This window comes from Anser anser (genome assembly GCF_964211835.1).
Source record: "Anser anser genome assembly, chromosome: 1".
NCBI classification, from domain to species: domain Eukaryota; kingdom Metazoa; phylum Chordata; class Aves; order Anseriformes; family Anatidae; genus Anser; species Anser anser.
Window position 1 is genome coordinate 9,497,679 of NC_139720.1, and position 26,007 is coordinate 9,523,685.

A 26,007-nucleotide genomic window follows, 5' to 3' on the forward strand; every position below is an offset into this window, starting at 1 on the left:
AATTTGTTGTAGATTTTTTTTCTTGTTTTAAAGTTCATATTTAAAGTTCATATTTCATTTTCATATTTGTTCTGTAGTGTTCTCACTGCTTCAAATATATTCATTTTGTAGTAGTAACCATAATGAAAACCACTTCCAGAAACAACTTATCTAGTATCTTTTCTAGCTTAATTTGTACATGTAGCTACCTAAATAAAGCTAAATATATATATATATTAATTTAGAAAGAACTGTTTTCTTTTCTTTTAAAACAAAAACTATGAATTTGTGACTAATGAAAGAAAACAGTGATGCAGATATTTTGTGGGAAAAAAAAATCTTTTCTAAACTACTAAAAATGTAAAATTTCATATAAAGAAGTTGAAATACCAGAATTTTCTCACTAGATCATTTGCTTTTAAGATGCTTAACTTATAAAAATAACATTTTCACACTATGAAATGTGTTTCAGTTTCACCTGTATTTTTCAGTTTTGAAATGATGAGTTGTCATTTTTTTATTAGAAGTTTCAACATATATATGTATACTAAAATCATATTTTGACTTTGTGTTTTTATAGTTTAATGCTTGTTTTAAGAATGCTGATCTTTATAGTCCTGTTACTTTGAGAATATTATCCATTTTAAAATGCCTTGTATTTTCATAAACTATTAATAATATATAATACAGAACATGAAATGTCCTTAGGGATGTAGTTTTTATTCCTATATTTACATGGTACTACATTTGACTGGTTAAAAAGAAAAGTCACATCCAGTGTTATTGCCATTTCAGAGTCTGCAGTGATTAAATGATTTTTTTCCCCCTGATTTCTGGGAATTTCAAGTCTTGGCCTTGTGCACATTAAAGCCACTTGCAACCCCCCTCCCATCCCAAGAATGTAAATGGATATAGTGATAAAATACTGGCACACACCTATTGCTAAAAGGGAAGATACAAGTTGATTGCTTTTTACCCCTCAGTGAAGTGTCTAAAATACACAGAGTAATATAGACGCCTTAAGGGGCTTTTATATCTTAGGTACTTTGTTTGACACAGGGAAGATCATATGTACTCAAGAGATCTAACAGCTTCATCTATCAAGCAACATTTGTCCAGATGTTTTTATATCCATATTGAGCTTTCTGACAGCATCTTCACTTGCATTTTAAGAATGACAAACATCACACTTCAAAATGGACAATAAAACACGGCTGAGTAAATTTACTGCATTTCCTTCCTCAATTAAGTGACTGAAACATCTGTCATTTTATACTGTCATTTAAATAGTATTTCAGTCCTGCTCATTCTTTAATAGTTAAAGTAGTATTTCTCTTCTTGTTGCTTTTGTTGAATTTTGATATAAAAAAAAATACCCTACTGAAATTCATTTTTATATTATTATTATTATTATTTTTAATAGCAGTTGGTATGTGAAACAAAAGTGCAGTGATATGTGGCTTGACAATCTTTATACTTGAAATAATTACATACAAGAACCTACGACTAATCTGATACAGAAGTAGGCTTCTTAAGCACCTGAAATTTTTTTTCCTTTTTTTTTTTTTTTCCTTTTCAAGATATTGGAACAGTTCTTAAAGTGGTTTCAATTCCTAAGGAGACTTGGCACGAATTAGAGGAAGTCTTGCTGGAAGAAATGACAGTCTTTCGGGTAAGTGCAGCTAAATTTCAAGTGTCAGGTTGTAGATTTCTCTGTGGACAGCTGCAAACTGAACTTCTTGCAATCTAGCCAAGGAATAGCCTGGCATACCCCTCTAATTAGCTTGTCATTTACAAACCCAGACACTAGTCAAAATAAACCTTGAAACTTTCAGTGCTAGCTGGAGGTTAATGATAAAAAAAAAAAAAAAGGTTATTCTAGCCTCTTGTTTTGTGGCTTAAAATGTAAATGAGTATCTGTGAATCTTAGAGACATTACATGCTGTACTTAGATAAGTATATGTGCAAGTTTGGCAATAATGCCTGTCTCTTTTGTCTCTTTTCTCCCACAGAGATACACAATACAAGAATTGTGTAGATGTCTAAACTCTTAACACTATTTAGATTATCGCATAACATAACTCTTACGAAAAACATTGAGCTGCACAGTTTTCTTATGCTTAATAATCTCAGAAACAAAGAAAGTGTTCATGTTTTCAAAGGTGACTTGAGAGCCTTGTTTTCAGCGTTTGACACACGACACCATGAACACTCCCTAATTGTTAACACTTTTCACGAAAATCAATCTCTTCTAGTTTTTCTGTCTGGGCCACCTAAAAAAATACAGCATCCTTATAGGCACTCCCACTAGTAGAAGCCAAGTAAACCTTTCAAACACTTTCCAGACAGATCCCAGGGCTGTCTCATATTTTGTACACAACAACAAATCACTTACTTTTTGTCTGTGCTGTTTTATGGCACTATTTAACATGCCACAGACTTTTGAGGGGCTGTTACCTGTCCGGGAGAACCAAGTTCATGTGACGGCATGAAGATGATGTGTGCATGGTGGGCAAGTCCTTATCACATGGTGTCCCTGCAGATGTTCTGCCAAAGGCAGAACAGAGACCACTGTTTTGAGCCCTGAAAAATGGATGTCTTTGTTCTTAAGATCCACTTTTTTTTTTTTTTTCTCAAGGGCATTTTTTTTTTTCTTTTTCTTTTTACCCCCTTTTTTTTCTTGCCCCCCTTTTTCTTTTTCTTTCAACTGAAAATAAAGTAGAAACTATGAGAAGAAAATGAAGCAAGTAATTTGTGGTTCCCAGCTTTTTGTCTTTCTTATACATGTAGAAGTCATTACATTAATGCAGGGTAATTTGGCAATTGTTGATAATGTACAAGTCTCTTCCCTAAATCAAGTAGAAAGTGCCAAGCTAAAGGAGATCAGAGAAATATAAAAGTGAAGGAAAGGAAATAAATGGAATGAAAGGTTTTTTTCAAAAAGACTTCACAGAAGTGCTGTGGAAAATAGCAAATTCAAATTTAGTATTTTATTTTACTTATGTATTTATTCATTACACAAAGAGATTTTGGTGTTCTGATTTACTTGAAAGCTCATTTATCTCCTTTGGCATACATTTAAGACTTAAAGAGGGCATTAACTTACTGCAGTCTAATAAGCAGAATTTGTATGCACAGGATATGTATCTTTCAATATATTTTGAAATACATTTGCTATAGATTTTAAGTATACCTTAAGCGCATCAAAAAGAATGTATTTTGTTGCTTAAACAACAATGTCCTGAATAAAATGCTTTTCATTTATAATTCCACCAAACTGAAAGACTTCCATATCTTTTACATTGATAACAAATGTCTCTTTTAACCCCATTTGTGCAATATTTCTCTGAACAGCTGAGCAAACAAACCAATGAGTTCAATTTTCATTCAAATGTTACACTTAATTGATGCTTTCTAATATAAGGTATATTAACCCATTTAGAAATGCAGGTCCACATGCTTAACATCCACTGACCCATATCAAATTCTCTCAGGATAAGCAAGTTGAAAGCTACACAAGTGTGAAAGCTTAATAAGTACTTTATTATTTTACATAACCAAAAGCATGATGCATGAGATCATTAGTAAATTTTCAGATGGAATCAAGTGCATACAGAACTGACTTGCAGACTTTGTAACAAATTGATGCCATTTTTACTCTCTGGAGAAAATCCATTCAAGCAGCTGGGTCTAAAACGTATAACTAATATACTTTTAATCAGATCTAAATATACTTACTCTATTAAATATTTGCTATAGTTTGTTATATAAGAAAGTAGATAGTGGTCTGATACAGATAAATGTAATTAAGAGTAGATACAGCCAAGAGAGGAGTAACTCTCCTAGTGACCCATTTGGTTGATTAAATAATGAATATTCCAGCATGGGAAACAAACAAACAAATAAACAAAACTTCTTGGCTGTTTTCATTCTGAACTCTGTAAATATGAAGAACTTTTTTTTTTTTTTCATGTGAATAGTACAGCACAGTCAACAAGATTATGCTTGTGATTATGGTTTGTTCTTACAAGAAAAGATTTTGCAGACGTTTTTTCACATTTATATGGTTAAAAAGTACTATTTATTTCAGTGTTATAATCTTTAATATGTAGTATCTACATATTTTGTTTTAGACATTATTATTTTTATATTTTCTGGGAGGTTATTTAAATGCAGCTTTAATATTAAAAGATTAATTTCAAAATGTGAAACTAGTAACAAAGTAATCACTTTGAAACTGTAACAATGATGTGAAACGATATGTCTACAATCAACATAACATCAGAGAGATATGTACACGCATTCTAATTCACTTATAACTAGAAAATATTCCACTGCAAAAGACAGCAAGAAGGACCATTGCTAAAGAATGTCTAGTTTAATTTCAGGTTTTCTAAGTTAGGCAAATAGTGTTCTACCAGAACTTCTTTATTTATAGAGCTCATTTTATATGTTAACTCTTTTCCCCTCCCCCCAGGAACCTACTGTTATTTCAGCAATGAAGATTTCCACAAAACAGGTACTATATGCACAAACTTTAAATCACTTTTAAATATTTATTGGCCTCTGTCTTTTAGAGACAGTAACTTGGCAGTAAGTAGGGACATATTAATTACAGCAGCAGCACCCCATCCCTTTACATAAACATCAGTAGTTTCTCAGGAAAATGTGACATGCAAAGGTGAAAGGAAAATCCTAGTTTGTGGTACTTACTGGTAAGGTGGAAACTAAACACAAACTAACCAGCTGGAGGATCTCAAGAAAAAATTCCACATACTGAATCTCATGACAGAGAAACTGTTCTAAAGGAGTCCCCAAACTTGGTCCTTTGCTTTAATGGAACCAGTTCTACTCTGTAGCATTGGTAGCAAATTCTACCAAAGCCAATGTTATAAATTGAAATTCAATTCACATGACAGAGATCCCTGGCTCCAGTTAGGCATGGAAGTAATGTTGGAAGAAAGTATCACCAGAAGAGACTATTACCAGAACCACTTCTGATCCCACCAGAAAAGAGGTAGTGGAATATGAAGAAGCCCTAGGATGAACAAAGTGCAGAAAGATCTCTGTGAAGAGACACAAAATAAATGAAGACTTCTCAGTCTCTAAAATGGTGCAGTCTACAAACAGGCAGGGACATGATGCTAAGGATGATACAGCATGGTAAAATCATGAGTTGCATGCTGTTTCTTTCCCCCAGAGGCTAATCAGACAGCTATGTAAAATATACAAAAGAAGATACCTTTTGACCCAACACACTCTGTGGAAATGACCATGGCACACAGTTTTGCAAACCCTTTGGTGGCTGCGAAAAGGAATTAGAACCACTGATGGGAGAATGTACCAAGGAGCAGTGAGGATAACGATGTTGTTTCTGCATCAGAAAGCCCTTAAGATATTGATCATTGCAGACTGTGGGAGTGTACTGGGGCAACTTAGTCTACTTAAACTAGATATGCATTGCTTCAGTTCAAAATAAATAAGTATGTAAATAAATAAATGTTCTGTAAATACCAGCGACTTGTTCACACTCATTAATTTTTCCATGAATGTCATTCTCAGTAAAAAGGAGATTTGGTATTACTTGCAGGTTTAGGTGCAATGAAAGATGTATGTATTCTAAATAAGATTTAGTTAATTTATCTCTCTGTTGACTATTAAACAGAAGTTGAATTCACTGTATGTAGGAAAGTTGTCTGAAAGCATTCATGTATTTGACAGAAAACGTTTTGTTTGGGGCCACTTTTCTGACATAGTTTATCACCTAAAACAACAAAAATGGCAGGACAAAAAAAAAAAGTGCTATTGAATACTGAGATATTTAAAAACAAACCTGTCAAGTTGTATATATGTTCACTTCATACCAAAATGTTCTGCTTTGGATTATTTTTATAAGTACATTCCCTTAAAGCAGCCAATCATATTCAATAATGGGACATGTATTTTAGTACAATCTCTTCTTCAAAGCGTCTTTAGTTATTCAGGAGAGATTATGATTTTCCCTGAGTCTTTTGAAAACAAATGTACACTACTAAAATTGTCTAAACCTAAAAAAGAACATAAAACACAAGTTAATCAGGCACAGTTAAGCTCATGAAAAATCAACCAGCCTCAGGACAAAATGACAGAATTATGATACAGTATGACAAGCTTTTGGCAATGTGCCTCTGTATCAAATAAGTATTTGGCAACATGTTTCCATTTTATATTTAGGTTTTCAAAATACTGTAGTTTTACAATTCAAACACTTTACTCGTTGTGTTCTGATAATCACAGTGTTTTTCATATAAACAGCACTATAACTTCATGCATTGTAGAAAGCAGAAGCATGAAATGCAAACAGTAAAAACAACAGGTCCTATTGAATACTTTTAAGGACATCACTTTTTTATTTTCTTCACTAACAATTCTTTTATCTTACTATAAAAGCATGGTACATGGGGTTTCTTCTTATTTTTGAATTTTTTACTATGCTAGATGTTTGAAGCTACCTCTTTTGCTGTCACACCAATATGATATGTTACACCTGATCCTTCTAGCTAGAGAACAAAATCTACAAATTCCTCAGAAACAGAGTTTAGATAAAGATTTAAATGATATAAAACTTGAAGGCTTGCATGCCTTTCTATATAAATATAAATTTGGCCCTCGAGAGAGAGTGACTTTTCGTAAGGAAATTCAGCCTTTATGTGCAGATTTAGACTGTCGTTATACAGTCTTTCTCAGCTCTTCTGTCTTTAACTCACAGGAATTATATTTACATTTTCTCACTGAAGCTACATATTCCTTCTAAGAGCATCCTTAATGTAGCATTATTACTTGAGTGACTTATGCATAGTTAACAGTAGACACATACTTTAACAAAACAGCATCCTAGAGTCACTATAATACCCTGCAGCCATCTAAGTTCATAGTTCTGTGGGAGCCAGGCTTCCAGGGAGCCCCTGACTTCACTTGGCCCTGAGTCTGTCTGGTGGGACTCTATATTTCCTCTTGAATCAAAAATGTGGAAGCAGGCCAAAAAGTTAGGCCTGGCTTCCAATAAAAGGTGATTTTTTGTAGAGCAAACTCCCATCTTTTCCTCAGGGTCAGGTTTATGATTCTCTGCTTCAAAAAGCCCTTAAGATGGAAAAAAAAAAAAAAAAAAAAAGAACCTTGGTTGATATAGTCCATCTCCTCGTCTGGTTAACTGCTACAAATAGCTTTTGTTTCTCCTCCATGACATATTCAATCGAAGACAAGGCAGAGACTTTCAAAAAGACCTTAATGACTGCCTATACATCCTACTTCCCACAGTGTATTGAATCTTAATCAGAGATCCCCAATTCTGTCCATAGAGAGCATATGGGAAGGAAGGACCTATCCAAAATGTATCAGTCACTTAAACAATTTCCTGAACTCTTCTGGGTCAGAGAGTTACCTTTTAAGATGTAAAATGAAATTCAATGTGATTTGAGTCTCCTGCTCCTTAAACCTCATTTTTAAAATTCTGCCTAAGTTCTTCTTTTTGACATTCAATTTTTTATTTTTTTTTAATTATTATTATTTTTTCTTTTTTAATTGCAAATACAAAATTCTCAGCTATCTCTTCCTCCAAATGCTAGGGAAAGATTGCTTTTTGGCAAGCACAATATGGCAGAGAAATCATTGGACTGCTTAAAATGTTAGTCTCCCCAGCTTCTCCGGAGTAATGATACTTCTGCAAGGATTTTTAGAGGATTTTTTTTTTTTAATTATTTCTCTCTAGTTTGATCTGTTAATCAGATGATTTATTAAATTAAAAACCACTTGGGAGACACTTTTTGCCCAAAAAGCAGTTTGTCTGTGTATGGCAAAGTAAAGTCAGACCATTGATGCAAAACATTCTATTACTACTTTCTGAATTTCATACTGCCTGGATTTATATATTATTAGTGTCCAGAATAATGATCACCAGCTGGAGTCTAAAACTATGATCAGAAGAGCAGCAAACAGGGCAGCAGCCTTCAGGCTGTGCAGCACCTAAAACACATGCTATAGTTCAGTGACTGACTTTATGAACTCACTTACAAGGAGTAGGGACTTTAAGTAACCCTATTTTGGCCTCTTTTTTTTTTTTTTTTTTTTTCTTTTCTTTTCTTGTGTGTTTCTGGTAATTCTCTAATTCTAAAGACATTTATTAGAAATTAGAGAGGGCTTTTTGACAAAATGAAATTGGTTACAGGGGTGTGTAGGAAACCATTATGCCATACTTCTTTATTTTCCCATATGCATTCTTTGGGTTCATTTTTGTATTGGCTGCACCACACATTGCTACACACACACACACATATATACACACGCATATATATTAATGCCTCAATTACATAGGACCCAGATCAATACCATCTGGACATTTAAGATACTTAAGTGAAGCTCTAATTTGACCTATGCTGCCTCTATAATCAGTAAAGAGAAAAGGCATCCCTTGAGAAATGATTAGGTCGCCTATGATTTGAATTGCTGCTCTTTTTACTGCAGAATATGCCACTAAGCTGGGAACTTCATTAAGTGACTTAAGTTAGGGAAAATCAGCCCATCATGTCTGTTGCCTGTCATCTGCTGCTCAAGGATACACTAGCTGGGGACTGTTACGTACAGTGAAGGCTTTGTGGAGAGATCTGTGTGGTCAGAGATTGTTGCCCAGAAGAACGTGGTTTTACAGCTCAGCTATGGCACTATAATAGATGGAAGCAGCTGCTTAAATAGGGCTTAGTTTTCAATTTACCAGTCAATTTTCTTTTGGATATTTTTCCTTGACATATTTTCCTCAAAAAACTACTGATGTTTACATGAAGGCAAGGGATGTTTCTGTTATAGTTCATATGTCTGTAAAAACTGCCAAACTGCTGTCTCTCTCAAAGAATTTAACACCTTTTTTGAACGCTTTCAGTTTTTCTGTCTCCTGGTATCCTGTGCTCATCATTTCCAGTAGATAGGTAATCTCAGCCACCTTCCATCCCTGAATTTCCTGGAAGTGGTACCTCTGGGACATCACAATGCAGGAGATAAAGAATTTTGATGTTTCTTGAAAACCTATTTTTTCACACCAGCAAGATATATTTTCTAAGACAGAAAAAATGACTACAAATATGCATTTTCTTGGTGGGATTGGTTGGAGTGATACCTTCAAAAGAGAAGTGTTAATTGCTCCACCATGGGTGCTGGACAGCTTTTGATAGAAAAGTGTCAGTGTTTTCAAAATAGAAGGATTACACCATTTTATTTTTATGTATCTATTTATTTTGTTTCATCCTAGTTTAGTATCTCAGAATTAAGTGTATTTGCTTACTACACTCATATTTATTCACTTTGTGAATTAGTGTTAAGCTGAAATACATCTGGACTTTCATACGGGATTAGTAGTTCAGTTTCCTCATGCCTCTCTTGGGACCAGCCTCCCAAATGGGTCACCTGAATTTGATATCAAAGAGCAAACCGAGAGAGACAAGATATTCTGTTGTGATGCACTACAAATGGTACCTCATTTTGTTTGCATCACTTTTTTCCTTTGCAACTCCTCTCTACCTTTGAACTCCATCTTTCATTCAACACTGTTTTTTATCCAAAATAAAATATGCCATCTTCCCTCATTAAATATATGTTTTAATGAAAGTCTGTGACCTGCAGAAAAGAGTATGAAGTACCAGAATTACTAGACATGCAAAGAAGTGCATGCATGGCAGCACTTCCTAGCTGAAACATCTCAGCATCTGTCTGAAATAATTTACTTTAGAATTCCCCCCGCATATACACAAATCTAAGTCATATATAGGAAATGGAAGTGAAAGTTGCCTATTTATTTATTTATTAGTTTTTAAAATAGAAACCACAATAATATTCTGCATTGTTTTCTGTCACTGTCACTGGCACATTGTTTTCTTTCACTAGCACTATCCAGTAAGGGGATCTGAATACAAGGAAAGAAAAAGATACAATATTATTTTTTCTTTTTAGAGAAGCCACTGAGAGTTTCATTTAAAAAATCAAAGTCATTCCTATTTGATTTTTTTTAAACAGAGGACAATTCGCATTCCTTTAACGTACATCAGGATCTCAATCCCTTATTGCATTTGTTATTTTACAGTAAATATTTTAGGCTTTCCTAGCAAAAACCTGGTAATTTGAAATTTTATTTATTTATTTATTTATTTTTACTTTTGTTACAGCAACAGCTCTACATTGGCTCTGCCACTGGAATTTCACAGCTTCCTTTACACCGCTGTGATGTGTATGGAAAAGCATGTGCTGAGTGTTGCCTCGCGAGAGACCCTTACTGTGCCTGGGATGGTTCATCTTGCTCACGTTACTTCCCCACTGCTAAGAGGTAGGGACAGTTTCAGATGTCTGCATGGTTTGCTATTTGTTTTAACTGATGATCTCAATATGACTAGAGGGCTTTGGAGATTTTTCATGGGAAGGTTAAGTGCAGTCTTTTCTATTCCAAAGACAATATATTTGTGGGAACTACGCGCAATATGAAGTCTTGGTTGATTTAAAGTGAACACTGCTACTTCTTTGGTTGGCGTAAAAACTGTTGTAAAAAAACATTCAGAGAAATATTGTTTCTGAAATGTATCTGTAACTTTTTATTCAGTAATAAACAGGAAAAAAAATGATTTTTTGTAACATAAGGAGGGGTGTTGATATAAAAAATAAAAAAACACTACTCAACCAACTAAATAATCCTACATTTTCATAAATTTTAATTCAAAGAAAATATTTCTAATGTGTTTTGAACATTAATGGAAAGTTATTATTTAGTGATATATAACATCATTATTATTCTAAAGTATAATTTATATGTGTTGATGTATGTCTAAATGCTCCCAGATCAGAACAACTGTTATTTTACTTTCACTCTGCACTGATGTTGAAGGCTTTGCAATGTAAAGGTTAAGGGAAAACAGACTCTGCAAGTAAAAAACAGCATTTTTATAAGAATTTACAAGTCCTAGTTGCTTGTTCTGAAGATTTAAAATCATATTTTCTTTGCCTTCCTTCGTTTCTAGAATTCTTTCCCTTAAAGCGTATAGTTACTGAACTGCTGTTAGTTACTGAAGTAGAAATTAGGAATAACTGAATTGATAACCACTTGCAAATAAGAACAGACACTGGCGTAGTGTTGAGATTCCCATGATAAATTGGCTAAGCCAAAGACGAAAACTTGTTAACATTAAGAAACAAGGAGTACAAGGATTTATACATGTAAGGACCCTTTATATATATATATCTTAAAATTAATGTTAAAAAATAGTTGGGAGTTTCAGGACTCAAAATTCCAGATTTGAATTGGTTGTTTTAGGAGATGAAATGTAGTATGGGGTGGGAAGTAACATTTGTGTCACAGACTTTTCAGATGGAGAGGATTAAAGTTTCAAGGTTTGCATTACAATGCATCCTGAACAACTACTGATGATAAAAGAAAAAGCTGCTTATGGAATGAACATCAGGTTCTACTTTTGCACCAGGAAACAGAGTTAATCTGAGACTTTTTTTTTCTTTTTTTTTTTTCTGAAATTCTTTAGAAAATAATTAAAAAGGAGAAACAGAACCCATCCCAAATGAAGAGCTGGTCAAGTTTTCTCAGCTGCACGGGCTAATTTCAAATTTATGGTGGGAGCACAGCAGTAAGAGGAAGAGGAGAAGGAAAGCAAGGAGAGGGACCAGTGAGGTTTTCAAAGGGACCCTGAGAGATTGAATTGATCTGAAAGTTTTAAGGGTTAGAAATCAGTGTGGTTGAGTACTGTTTCTGAATCGAAGGAGATTTTAGTAAGGTCTAATCACTGGATAATCCTTCTCTGCTACCTCTCAACCATTCTCTGTTCCTGAAACTCATGCTTTCTCTGCATTCCCTAATATCCATTCTTACTCCCTGCCCACTCAAGATTCACAAATCACCTAATCATATAATTCATCTGCTTACACAGAGAGAAAAAATAGGGCTTTTCATTTTTTCCTTATCCGTCTCTTCAATTTATTCTCTTAAATAGCAGACTGAACTCGCCTTTGCCATCAACGGTAAAGGGAAAGACATAGCTCTTCTTGCTGGGATTAAGGGGTGAGGTTAGTGAGCTACACTGGTCTGCATAGCTATAGAAAAACTTTGGGTTGCAAAACTTATGTTTCTTGAGCTCACTTCAAAATTAAAAGTAAGTTCTGGGAGACTGAGGTCCTGACAGGAGAAGCAGCTGTCCCACGCAACCTCCCCCCTTTCTCCCCTGGGAGCAGCAGCAACAGCAGAATAAAAAGTCTACTGAGGGGGAGGATCAGCTATTTACATGGTACCTGCTGTACCCACTGCCCCAAGCCAACTTTGAATGCATCTGTGACAAAATCAGCATTGTGGAAAACGGCTTAAATGTCATCATTTTCCAAATAATGAATGTCTGCAATTTTAGGCTCCAGAAATATTGGGAAAGTGGAGTCCTGAGGCATTTGCACAGATGCTTTGCTGCTAGAGATTTTTTTTTTTCCTTTTTTAAAAAGGAACTTTTATGAGTCATGATTTTAATTTACTTCTCTTTCTTTGTATATTTAAGAAGTTTAAATGACAGTTCAGAGCTCCTGTACTGTGACCACTTAACTCTGCCCCATGCAGATGTGTTCTGGTTCATATTTCATAAATCATCGTGTTGATAAAATACTGATATGTGTGACATTTTCCTGAGATTCTAACTAAACATCACATCCAAATTCCATTGACGGTAATATGAATCTTTCCACAGGTTTTTTCCTACAAATAGTACCCTATAAATATACTGTCTTTCAAAATTTAGGATGGAGTAATGTAATTGTATGGTTCCTTAAGTCTTGGGAATATTTTTATTTATTGGTAAACAGTACTATAAAGAAGATATCTGAAATCAGGATCAGTATATTTTTGAATCATATATCAATCAACAAAAAAATCGTTCTTATTAAAGCATGCTAAGATCTGATTCGCTAGGAACATTTTTTTGTGGTTTTTATTCAGAAAGACATCAAGAATGCACGTTCTCCATTTTTTTTTTTTTTAAATTTTTGCCATACTTCATATACATAATTTCAGTTTTAACGTTTCAATAGTTTTCAGTTGAAAGCAAACAAACAAACAAGAAAACAAAACTAAAATCTTTCAGCCAAGAGGAGTCAGCTGTGCAGATGATGGTGCCTCTGTGAAAACTCTTAGTATGTGTTGATGCTGGGCTCTTAGAGACTGCAAATAGGGCTAGTGAACTGAAGAGAGATGGTCTCTGTGCTGCACAACAATGGCTTTTTAAAAATGTGGGCTGTTGCCACAAGGGAGTGACCAACAGTGCTTTTTACAAGGCTACTTGACTTTTGCATATCCGTTGTTGGATGCTGTAATCTGAAATCACAGCATTGTTCAGCAGTTTAATCCTCTTTGTTCTCCTAATTTTGCAAGCCCTCAGGCTTTCTCTGATTCCTAAAGTAAAATGCTCACACTTGAAACACATCTTTGTTTGCCTTGTTCTTCTTTCTTTTTTAATATGAAACCCTTTTCTGTGGCTCAGCTGAATTTTCTGTCACAGCTATTTAAACAAAAATAGGAGCAGACAGAGAGAACAAATGCAAAATAAAATTATATTTAAAAGCTTTCTTCTGTGAAATAGAGTATTTTTAGCACAGATCTGTTTGTTTACTGAAATCGCTAGTGGAGATAAAACTGGGGAAAGACTTCACAATCATTTCTAAATCTTCCTGTGCAAGTGTTTTATTCAGTTACTCTAAAGACAAAGCCATTTGCAATACATATATTAAATGTTTTACACATACGTTAGTCTGCAGTGGCTGAGATCATCTACTTAATTTAATTTAGATTTTGTAGAAAATACAACACTTTGACACTCTTTAAAAGCCATTCATTCTAATATGTCATTTTAACTAAAAGATGCCATGATACAGTATTCTGTGCTTGCAGAAAAGCCATGTCTTCATGTTTTTGGTGCATGCTCAACTTTACTGTTTATGCTTTGATACCTTATAACAGTCCCGGTATCTGTGAACCAAGTCATGAATTTGTCTCTGATTAATATTACCTACAAAGTTAAAATGTATTTCATAGGCTCAGTACAAGAGACATGCATTTACCAGATCCTGAAGACTATCTGTAAGTGTAGAGGCTGATGAACTATGATAATGCATAGAATATAATAAGATGATTTCCTTAATCATGTTGACTAGATGCACTTGTGACTTATGTAATTATATTTATATGTTCCATTTGTTGGCAAAAGTGAATGCTGACCATTGAGGTCACTAATAATTTTCAAATATAATACTTACAGACGTACTAGACGACAAGACATCCGAAATGGAGACCCTCTTACCCACTGCTCAGATCTGCAGCATCATGGTGAGTTATGGGAATGGCTAAATTACAACAAATTTGTATGAACTTACAGACTCTGCACCGCATGAGTAAAATAGGAAACACGTGAATGGTTTGTTGGATAAATTGTCTTGAACATTTTGTACAGATGAACATAATGTATCATTGTCTCAATTTATTACAGCAGCCTGTATTATAGCAACCACTAAAGATTATTATTTTTTTTTTTATTCCTCAGTTAACAGTTTTAATTATTATTATTATTATTATTATTATTATTATTATTTTCTGATTCACTTACCTTATATCATACTATCAGGCTAGGTGTATTATGTCGGAAAAGAATAATATCACCTTCAAAGCAGCAAGAAGTACATATATGTTACTTCATATAATTTGAATGTGATGATAAACAAGCACATGATTAGCCACCTTTGCTAAATATGGAATGGCTTTTGTTGTAGGTGACACCCTAACAGCTCTTACCATCAGGACGTTCCATGTAGTAGGCCTGTCCTGTGTGCTTTCAGTAGGCTTTCAGTTTTCCCTGACATCTTTTACTTTCTTTTTTTTTTTTTTTTAATTTTCACATACTGTATTGACCAGATCTTCCATTCTTGAATTGCTTGGCTCATGAACCTCACAGTTACTAATTTGTTGCCAAACTCTTCAAAAGATCTTCACTCAGAGAATGAAAAATGTACTTTTTGCCCTACATGAAGAGAACACTTAGGCAACACTTCCCTCTGCTGGAAAAAAAAAAAAAAAAAAAAGATTACTTGTGTTTGTGTTATATCTGTAATAACAGTTAAACTATTGGACAGATTTCTGGGATAAATAAAGTAGAGGTGGCTGTACATGGAGATACCTCAAAACCCTTATGTCCATCCAGTTCTTATACTAGCAACAATGACTAATAATCCATACATGTACTCTTGTGTCAGCTACAATTCACTACCACCATCTATCAGTAACTATTTTTTCTATCTTCCTTTTTAATTATTTGAAAATCATAGTTAAGATTACTGTAGCTTTTCTTTTTGCTTCATCATTTTCAGACTCAGGCCAAGCTACTCAGAATAAAGGGATTGGGAAAGTTCATGAATGGACTATGACCAATATACAATTGTCACATTTTGAGAACTCATGAATGCACAATTAGATTAATTTGAATTTGACAATGTGGACTAGTAGAAAGTTCACAATTTTTCACTTAAATGATATCTAGTAATAGACATCAGATAGCAGATGAGACAACTGGCTATTGGGGCTGAGATGACATATTGGTTCCCCAATACGAAATTACATCAGGCACTACATATGGATTTTATTCCTGAAAGCAGCATGTCTTAGACGTTGCCTTCACCTTTTTTTCTTTCTCCATCTTTAAACTACTCATGGTGAGCTAGCTACCACAGGTCCATTTTATTTTTAACATTCTCTTCCCATTGCTAGTTTTACTTTATACAACTTTAGGTCTGTTCCCTATCTTCATAGACCAGGAAAGTAATTCAAAACACTTTTTTTTTTAACCTTCCCCTGGAAAACATATTTGCCTGAAAATATATCCTCTGTCCAAAGAATAGAGAGTAATCTTGTGCAGTCTTTTAATGACAAAAATCATGAGAACTCAAGGTCAGGAAAAAGCTATTATATACTACTTTCGACCACAAGGAGTTTTAATACAGCTTAGTCAAAATAGGTAGAGCAGTGAAGTATGAGGCAAGATATCACTTGAAAATTGTACTTAGTGGTGAAATGAAGATGGAGCGACTGGAAGAAACTAACTTACAAAAAACCAAACCAAACCAAAAAACACTCCAGGACTTACTTCAGTTCTTCAGTTCCAGGTTCCTTTAAGGATGCACTGTCTAAATACCTTACACAATGAATGCTTTAGATTGCTCTAGAATTGATTTTTCTCCAAATTAATTCTAACTTTTGAATCTGTAAAATTTTCCTAGATTATTTACGTATGGAAAAGTGCATCATGCAGTATACAGACAGCTACATGGTCCATGAACTTTGCCAATTTACGTTATTTTTTTTCCTTGGTTATGACCAGTAGTTTCTTGGACAACACAAGTAGAATTGGGAATTTTTATAGCCAAGAATGAGCTCCAGCAATCATTTACTACATTTCTACACATTTCTCTGCAGGAACAAAACAAACAAACAAACAAACGGACAATAACAACAACAAAAAAACAGTCTCTTAGTATACAAGTCACTTTTAAAGACATTGTGGAAATTTACCTAGATATCAGTCAGAAGCAATACTGCTTAATAAAGCTTAGTTAGCTCTCTCAGTTCGTTTGTGCAAATGCATAAGACATAGTATGCTGCGACAACAGAGAAAGCTGAGGATCCTCAGTTGTACGTATGTTTGGCCAGATATTAGTGTTTGAATTTAAAAACATAATCAACTTTTTGTCAGCCAAAGAACAAATTTTCTTTAATTATTCCATACCAGTACTATCAAGAAATTTATCAAGGTTTTTTGTTTGTTTGTTTGTTTGTATGTTTGTTTGTTTTGGATAATTTGTAAGTGAGGTGGAACCTTTTCTTAGGTAAGTCATCCCAGGGAGAGCTCACAGAACTGCTCCTTGTTTGTCTATAAAATCAGATGCATTCACCTGCAAACCAATCTTGGGATAAGTACCTAACCTTTCATACTTCTTCAGTTATGTCAGAAATTATGTATTTATCAGGGTAGTAAACTGATATTGCTGTTGAATTCATTTTGGGAATTGCAGATCTCAGACAGGATTTTGGGTTGAAATTCATAACCACCCTCATGACTTCTATAGTTTTTTAATTACTCCAGCTGTTCTTCTGAACTTCCTAGTCTTTCATTCTTCTTCCTACTCTCTTCACCTTCTCCCTCAGTCCCGGAGCTGTTCTCTGGTCCTGTGATTATGCCATCACTTTGCTTTACTTTCTTGCACTCTACATACTCAGTATTATGTGAACTCTATAGACGTTTTTGGACCCGTTTCTGCTCCCTTAAATCATGGAAATTAAATTTTAAGGATTTCTTAATTCCTTCCCCTCTCATTGCATGGCTGTTGCTAAATTTTCTGGAGCTGTGAACAACTTGAAAGAGGGCTTCTGCTACCTACCATGTGATCTCAGACTTGAATGCCATGGGCGAGATCCAGCAAACCACCCAGAAGTTTCAAACGGTGTCAGAGCATTCACCTTCAAGCTAACTTTCATTAAAACTGTGGTTAGTTTCTCAAATATTAAGGATATCCTAGGCATCTACTTTTTCCTGAAGAAACTCCTTTATATAGTTAAAACTATGCTACTGCTCATGCACAGTAGGATCCTTGACAAAGGAATGATCCTAGGCTAAGGGGACATTTCCTACTGGCTGTCTTATATGCTGCTGCCCTGCATGTGCTGTCTGTTGTGCATCCCAGTGCAGACACGAAACTGCCTCTTGTCAACTGTATGAGTATCGCTGGCTGCCTGCTTAGTCATGTGAATTCTGTTCCTAAATCAGAGCACCTAACTTGAAAGAGAAGAGAAAGGACACCTAGATCATGCTGTTGAATCTATAGAGTAGCAATGAGTAATCATCCAACCATTTCCATTTGCAATCATTATCTTTTCACTTCCAGTCATATTCAGTTAATCTCTTCATATATTTCCAGTTCTTCACTTTTATTGACAAAAATTTGCCCAAGCTCCATCAGGCCTTTCCTCTGTACACTTGGCTACATTCTCTTCCATCTGTATTACAATTTCTTTGTTGCTTTGCTTTCTAAGTCATTCCACCATTGCTCTCCATCTTCCTGGCCTAAAGCTGTACTGACATTCTTCATTGGGATGTGGTCTCTGAGAGATGTCATAAAAGTTGCTTCAGTTGCTTGATTATATGATATCCCGCTTACTTGCTGGAAAAGTTTATAATCCAACAGAGGAAAGCAAGCTAATCCATCCCTATTTTTTTAACATTCATAGGCCATTTGATGTTTCCTTACTGAGAACTGGGCAAGCACAAGTTCCTATTCTGTCTCCCATCCCTCCTCCTATCCTCCATTGCACTGCAAGTCATTATGGAAAGACATGATTTCTGTGTCAACATAAACCAGAAGCTCAATTTTACCTTTGGCTCAGTAGTCTATCAAGCAACTTGTGTTTGCTAAACTTGGCCAATATGATAAAGGCTAAGTGAAAGCAAACACATTATGACAAGGGATTTATTTGAGAATATTTTAATTAAACATCATTTTCCTGTTAAACTGTTTCAAAAGAAGTTCCTAAAAAAAATCCAGTACTATAGATCAAAAATGGAAAATGGAAAGAATGACAAATAATGGCAGGGGGGCAGGAAACCACATGAGATCAAAACAGTGTTAAATAGTTTACCAACCCCTTCCTCTCCATCTACTCTGTAGGATTATTGTATTCTTGCCACTTAAGACCATAACAGCATTTTAAAGAGCTAAGGTGGAGAGTTGAAATATGATGCCTTACAGCCTCTGTGGTATTGGAGAAGAATCAAATGCCATATAAGTCCTATAGCTATGTGATATTTCCAGCAAGTTGATGAATATCTTGAAACATTGCTGTTACAAAAGGAAGTAATTTGTTTAACTTTCTTTTTCCCCTCCCATAATGTCTGGTTTATTAACCTCATTACATTTCCATAAATTATATCAGTATGAGAGGAAATGATTAATTGAAGATTGTTTCCTCAAAAACATTATTCCTGGTCATTAACAGCTTCAGCAAACCGTAGTGCCATATAATCTAAATACATTATACTACTTTTAAATAGCCTCATGTTTTATTACTTTGCTCTAAAGTATTATGATCATAGAGCCCAGGAGGCATCATTACAGGCATTCTGCAACTACACCCTGAGTTTTCTCACTGCATACAGTTGGCCACTAAAAATTCTTGTCGTGTCCTAGATGTTTTCCTTGATGAATAAAAATGAGGTTTGAACAAAATTTCACAATGAAATTCATTAACTTCACATATTGATATATTAACAGCTGTTAGGATTTAAAATACAAAAATAAAAAACTACAAGGGTTACTTACAAAAATAGAGGTGTTGGAGATTTTCCAAAGACATGTTGATATGGAGAAATTCATCTTTAAGAGTCTTATTACGTTGAAACACCTTAAAGGACCCCCACTTGTAAATAAACAAATTAATTTGCTAATTAAGATCTTTTTTCTTTCCTGATCATTTAAATTTGTTTCCCTCCCCCTCCTCCTCCCCCTCCCTTCTTCCTATTTTCCTTTTTTCCTTTTTTCCCTTTTTCCCCTTTTTCCCTTTTTCTCCTTTTTCCTATTTTCCTTTTTCCCTTGCTTTACAGATAATCCAAGTGGTCAGACTGTGGAGGAAAAGATTATCTATGGAGTAGAGAATAGCAGCACTTTTCTCGAGTGCAGTCCAAAATCTCAGCGTGCCATAGTCTACTGGCAATTCCAGAAGCAAAACGATGACCGCAAAGAAGAGGTACAGTAGAAAAAAATTAAGAGATACAACTAATCTTTTCTATGAAGATATATTTGAACCTCTGTCCTTCGCAGAATAATGTCCATCTGTACTTCAGTTTGCAGTTGTTCTCCTGGAATCTTATTATTTCTCTTGCTCCTCATCATATTCATACTCTTATCACATAAAATCCCATAAACTCCAAGAGGTTTTACTGATCTGCATAAGAAAACTTTCATACTCTGTCCCTGGTTTACTCCTTGTAAAACATACTGTTTGTTGTTGTTGTTGTTTGTTTGTTTGTTTCTTTTCTTTGTTTTGTTTTGATTTTCATTCAGATATTTTAGATATACTAAAATTCCCTTTCACAGATGATCAACAAAAAGCTAGTATGCTAAGTACCACCTAAAGCATCATACACGGATTATATTGAACTTAAATATTACAAAGACCTGAAAGCTGCTTCTGGGAAAAAAAAAAAAAAAAAAAGAGAGAGAGAGAGAGAGAGAGAGAGAAAGCTGACTATATTCATCTAATTATGCTGTGTAAAAGGTAGTCCAACAGAAGTGTTTCCTATGTGCTGCATGCTCTAAGACTGAACTGCAGATAATACAGACAGAATGAGGAACTGTAGTAGACCCAAGAGTATGAAAACTTGCATATCTTTTTCATCAAAAAGCAGTATTCATAGAAGCAAAACCACTCACTTTCTCTGGTTGCATTGCACTAAACTGACAGATTATTTTCCTCTTTCTCTTGTCACCAACATTCTTACATTATTACTTGGGTTCTTGAGAACCTATTACCCGGGTTCTCAAATCATCTTACTATCCAGCTAGGTCACATATGTCTTAAGAGAATAATCTACTCTGGTATGTAAAGAGATCAAGCTAGGAAACAAAAACTTGTCTGTTGCATTAAAGTATTTGGAAATATACACAAACTACACTGAAATAAGTTTTTTAAAGCATGCACTTAGTTACATAAACCGATTTATATACTTTTGATTTTTGCTTTATTTGCATAAATAGTAAAATATTTAGAATTTATTCTTGGTGAAGGGAGCAACAGATGAATTTGTGCCCATTCTGTCCACAGCTCCACATGGATTCAAAAAAGGAAATTATATTTCTAGATATCAGTTCATTCATAAATATATATTTTGGACAGCTACTTTTTGAATATTAAAAATTTCAGATTGAATCATTATTGTTCCTTTGTAAATTCTCCACTTACCCTGAACCCCCTCCTACAAATAAAACCTTCTATAGCAGGGAACAATTGAACCTTTCCCACATATGTATTTGGGCTTAACTGAAAGGTAATAGTAAATGTGGCATCTTTAATTAAGGCAAATGAATCCATGCTGGCTCTGCTGATTAACTGTTGGCATTTTCTCTAATCTTACTGACAATTCCATCTGATTGAGCTGCTACCAGTATTTCTCAAGTATCAATAAAGACTAAAGAGTAAATTCTTCATCCTCCAAACTCCTTTTGTACCACAAGAATAGTTTGTCCAGAGTATTTGACTCTGCCATAACTGCAGATGACTGGCAAGGGGTATTCCATTTATGTGGGTTTTGGGATTTTTGGCCAAATTTTACTAGCTGAAATGAACTGTACTAAGGAACTTGTAAGTTAAGATGATAATTTTGCACATATATGAAAGATAACTATTGAAATTACCCCTTTTGTCTAATACAGATAAAAGTGGATGATCGAATGATCCGAACAGAGCAAGGCCTATTGCTACGAAGTCTTCAACGGAGAGACTCTGGTATTTATTTTTGTCATGCTGTGGAGCATGGCTTCATGCAAACTTTGCTCAAAGTGACCCTGGAAGTAATTGATACTGACCACCTGGAAGAGCTGCTCCATAAAGAAGATGATGGTGATGCCTCCAAAACCAAGGACGCTACCAATAGCATGACACCCAGTCAAAAGATCTGGTATAGAGACTTCATGCAGTTAATCAATCACCCCAATCTCAACACGATGGATGAGTTCTGTGAGCAGGTTTGGAAAAGAGACCGCAAACAACGCCGTCAAAGGCCTGCCAATGCGCAGGTGAATACAAATAAGTGGAAACACCTACAAGAGAATAAAAAAGGTAGGAACAGGAGGACCCATGAATTTGAGAGGGCACCACGGAGTGTCTGAGCTACATTACCTCTAGGAACCTCATCCAAGTAGAAACTTGTATAGACAGATAACTGGAAAAAAAATGCAATATACATGAACTTTTTCATGGCATTATGTGGATGTTTACAAGAGTGGAAAGTTCAAACAGTTTCCACTAGGTTTAAATAAAATCTATTTCTAACTTTCCTAGTAAGTCCTTTGTCTCTGCTCTGATTCTAAGACCAGAAAGACCAGAGTATCAAGGATGAAAACTCACCTGGACCTAGCTTACTGCTCAAACAGTTCTCCAAGTATTCAGCAGGCAGGTTTTGCTTTCTCTTTTGCCTGAGATATAAACAAAATGCTGTATTTCATGCTGTCATCTTAAAGAAAAGAAAAACAAAACCCACCTTTCATCATCAGCACTACCACTCCTAGACTTATTATAAAACTGCATGAACTCATTAAGCTGATGAACGTCTAAATACATGATTGGACACAAGGATTTGTTCTTGTTTTGTCTACCAGTTCTCCTGTTTATAAGTACTAGAAGAGGAAAAACAATACTGAGTGAGATTGTGGAAATTTGAACAACATATGGAAATTTGAACATCATCTGGAAGAACAAAAAAAGTTTGGAGTACACTGGCCTACTACTGATGACTTCTTTCAGCTTTGATCTAAAGATGTATTTTATTAAAAATATAATTTAAATGTACAATGGAAAATATGCAGCAAACATTAGCTCTTTTCTAAAATAGATTAGACTTTTTGTCTTAGAAATATTGTACTTCCTAATTATTGGTTTAGAGGAAAAAAAATAAGGACAACTTCCAATTATGAGCTGCTTTACTTTTTTGTTTGGAAAATCTTTCAGGGGAACTAGTCACACTGCAGTTAACCTCCTCCCCACTGTCTCAGTAACCTTTATGACATGTAACTTCAGAACAATTTTAAAACTAAGCTATTTTAACATGAAAGTCACTGTATCGCATGGAAGTCTTCTGCATTCTTTTCTCTAAGTATGGTATTTGAAATGATTGAACTTGTGTAATACCTTACTATAGACTGAACCAATTAAGAGGAGAGTTGATTTTCAGTTGTATATTTTTTTATTATTATTATTAAAAAAAAAAAAGTAAATAGCATTAAAATACCCTCTACTAATTACACTCCTGCTTTCTTGGTTCATAAATATTTGTGAATGCTAATATTTAAATAATGTGGCTCATAGACTATCATATATCCATGAGCAAAGCTCACATTCAGCTTAAGGTGTTTTGTTCCCAACTCAGTGGTAGAAATATGTCCACACTAGTGATTCCCAGTGCTCCATTCTTTTTGTGGGCCAGATCACCTAAATGCAAAGTACTAGCACTAGGCCACATATATATAACCTCAGAGCCAGCTCTCTGTTTTAAAATCAAAGGGACTATTTTATCCCTGGGTGATGTCTGCTGCAGTAGTAAATTGGTACAGTTCAGTTTAACATTATTTTATACTAGCAGATAATTTGGTCCTGCACTTCTGTCTTATTCTATATACAGGAGAGCAACAGGGTAAAACAGACAATGCACTTGCACCATAAGTGTCAGTTTAGGGATATAAGTAGTGGATTTATTCACCTCAGCACATATGTGCCTTTGGTCCCCAGTTCTATGGTGTCCAGTTCTTTTGAAGTCATCTTTCTCCAGCCTCCTATATTTTGCCTTGGTAGAGTCAGTAAATGGCATAATTTCAAGTAATGTCATTGCGGGGAAGATTACTAGAACAAAGTCCTTAGTTTGCTAAAGGAGTTTTTATATAAAAGTGTGTCTGTATTGATGACTGATCTGTTTTGTTGTTATTCACTCCAGATTATTTAATTTATCAATCACAACACTATTGGCCTTATCAGATACAATAGAACACAACCGCTGTGACAGCAACTCTCACAGTATGTCCCCGTCTCCTTGCTACTCACTAATTAAAGTATCTTTCTGATTAGCAAAACCTTGGTTTCTTGCCTTCACAACAGCTGGGTTGTCACTAAAGGCCCAATCACTTTAGACCCCTTTGAATCTTTTGCAGGGGATGAACTTGCAAGTTTTTTTACCATTTAATTCTTTAGCATAAATTCATTGAATAGGGCAGGACAAGTCTGTAAGGCCATGGAAAGTACTTGGGAATTTAGTTTTGAAGCAAGTTTAACTATCTCTTGTGTTTAACTTGACTCTTGTGAACTTTAGTGTGCTGTTAAATTCTCATACTTTCATGATATGCTGAGTAGAGATAAATTAAAACATAGGTTCAACTATGTGCTTTCCTGTACAGAAGTATTAATTTTCAGCTCAGCCTATGATTAATTTGTGATCCTTGTTGTCTGTTGAAGTATTTAATTGTAATCACAGAACACTCTTTAGCCTTTTGTGTAGGGCTATTATGTACCATCAAGTCATTAGAATCCTCTTTGTTACAAAAGGAAACAGTTTTAAAATGAACCTCAGAGAATTCATTGGGAAAAATATAGATTGATTTTGACAGGCCCTAAATGACTTAGTTTCCTTTTATACATATTAATGGTATTGCCATGTAACTTTTTTTTTTTCTTTACCATGCTCATTTTTACTTTTATTTGCTGAAAAAAATAAAAAATAAAAAATCCAAACCAACCTCTTCCAACACTCCTTAAGAAAAAAACAGCTTAAATTAAGTCTGGGTTCTAAGATGTGCTTTTCTGTATAGAAAAAAAGATAATTAATGGGAACAAAATTACAGAAGTTGCAATGTTTTTACTATGACCTATCAGTCTAATTGGATAATAGATGTGATCAGATCTTACTGACTTCAATCCAGTCCTCACTGACATGAGTAGTCTTGTTTATGTCTTTGTATTTGCTCATGTAAATAAGAGGGTAGATGATCAAGTCAGCAGCAGAAATTGATGTTTTTCACATTCATATTATGGTCAAATTAAAACAACATTTAATATTACTGTGAAATGAACTGTTTTTTTTTCAAAGAAAATAGGCCTTAATAAATTCATGGATAGAAAGATGCCCTGCAGCTTCAATAAAAATCATACCCCCATTTGTGTCATATTTTTTTAACACACCATAAGGATTAAAAATAAAGGTAAAAACAGCATTTCTGTAAATCATCAATAAAACCCTCTAAACTCCTAGTTACAGACTTTAAAAAAAGTAAGAAGTTGTGTTTATGCTGGAGAGAAATAAAAAGTTTCATTTATAACCATAAAAAATTGTTTTGTTTTAAGATATCCATTTGAAAGGAAGAAAAATACATTGAATCTTATTCTTACTCATGTACACTGCACTTGCATGGATCACTGAAGATGGGAATTTGTTCAATGTCTCCTGAAAACTGTATGATGATTATGTTAAACTATAACATCAAACTGAGAAAATGTGCATCTTTGCAGAACAGAGTTAAATCTTAATGACCCAATAAAGTCACTATGTAAAAAAAAAATATAAAAAAAATAAAAATTAAATTAAATGCATGTGAATGCGCATTTACTGATCCTTTTTATGTATTATTTAGTGAATATCAATGGTATGTGTTTAATAGTTCAGTTTTTGCTACCTACACATTAGCCAAAAGAGATGTAAATATTTTTGACTAGATAAGGAGGTACAGTGTAAAGTACTGTTATCTAGAGGTACTCCATTTTGGTGTGTTCAGCATAATACTAAAATGCAAGATTTTGTCACACAGGTGATAAGATAGTTTATTTGCTATATCAGTGCCAAAGTTATGTGCTTATTCTTTAAGCACATTCCTTACTGGATAGTAAATAACTCTAATTCTATATCTATCACTTCAATTCAGATGGGAACTAGAAAACTGGAGAGGAAAAATGTAATGAAACTGCTGCTGTAAATTATTTCTTTTAGCATGTATTCAGTTGTTGAATAAACATTTCTTCCAAATATTTGAAGTTCACTGTCTTAACTATTTATATGGAAATGTGCCCTGTAACCTTCATGAATGTATGGAGTGTATTGCTGCCAATATAATGCTATCAGTGTATATAAGTTCTGTTTACTAAGCCAGAAGGGCTGTTATTTTTATTAATGGTGTTTATTGTTT

General features: G+C 34.4%; 1 protein-coding gene across 3 annotated transcripts in view; it reads left to right on the top strand.

Annotated features, from left to right (window-relative positions):
- SEMA3A (semaphorin 3A) overlaps positions 1-25,403 on the top strand; it is a 169,391-nt gene extending 143,988 nt beyond the window's left edge. For 2 of the 3 annotated variants that reach the window (XM_083827105.1, XM_083827106.1), the window contains 6 exons: positions 1,560-1,651; positions 4,457-4,498; positions 10,167-10,324; positions 14,289-14,356; positions 19,671-19,813; positions 21,499-25,403. In XM_083827105.1, coding sequence (XP_083683231.1) covers positions 1,560-1,651; positions 4,457-4,498; positions 10,167-10,324; positions 14,289-14,356; positions 19,671-19,813; positions 21,499-21,954 — 959 coding nt within the window. In that variant the 3' untranslated portion in view covers positions 21,955-25,403. Of the gene's footprint in view, positions 1-1,559; positions 1,652-4,456; positions 4,499-10,166; positions 10,325-14,288; positions 14,357-16,881; positions 16,968-19,670; positions 19,814-21,498 lie in introns of those variants that run through there. The other variant, XM_083827107.1, reaches the window with a different exon arrangement.
- The last annotated feature ends 604 nt before the right edge of the window (positions 25,404-26,007 follow it).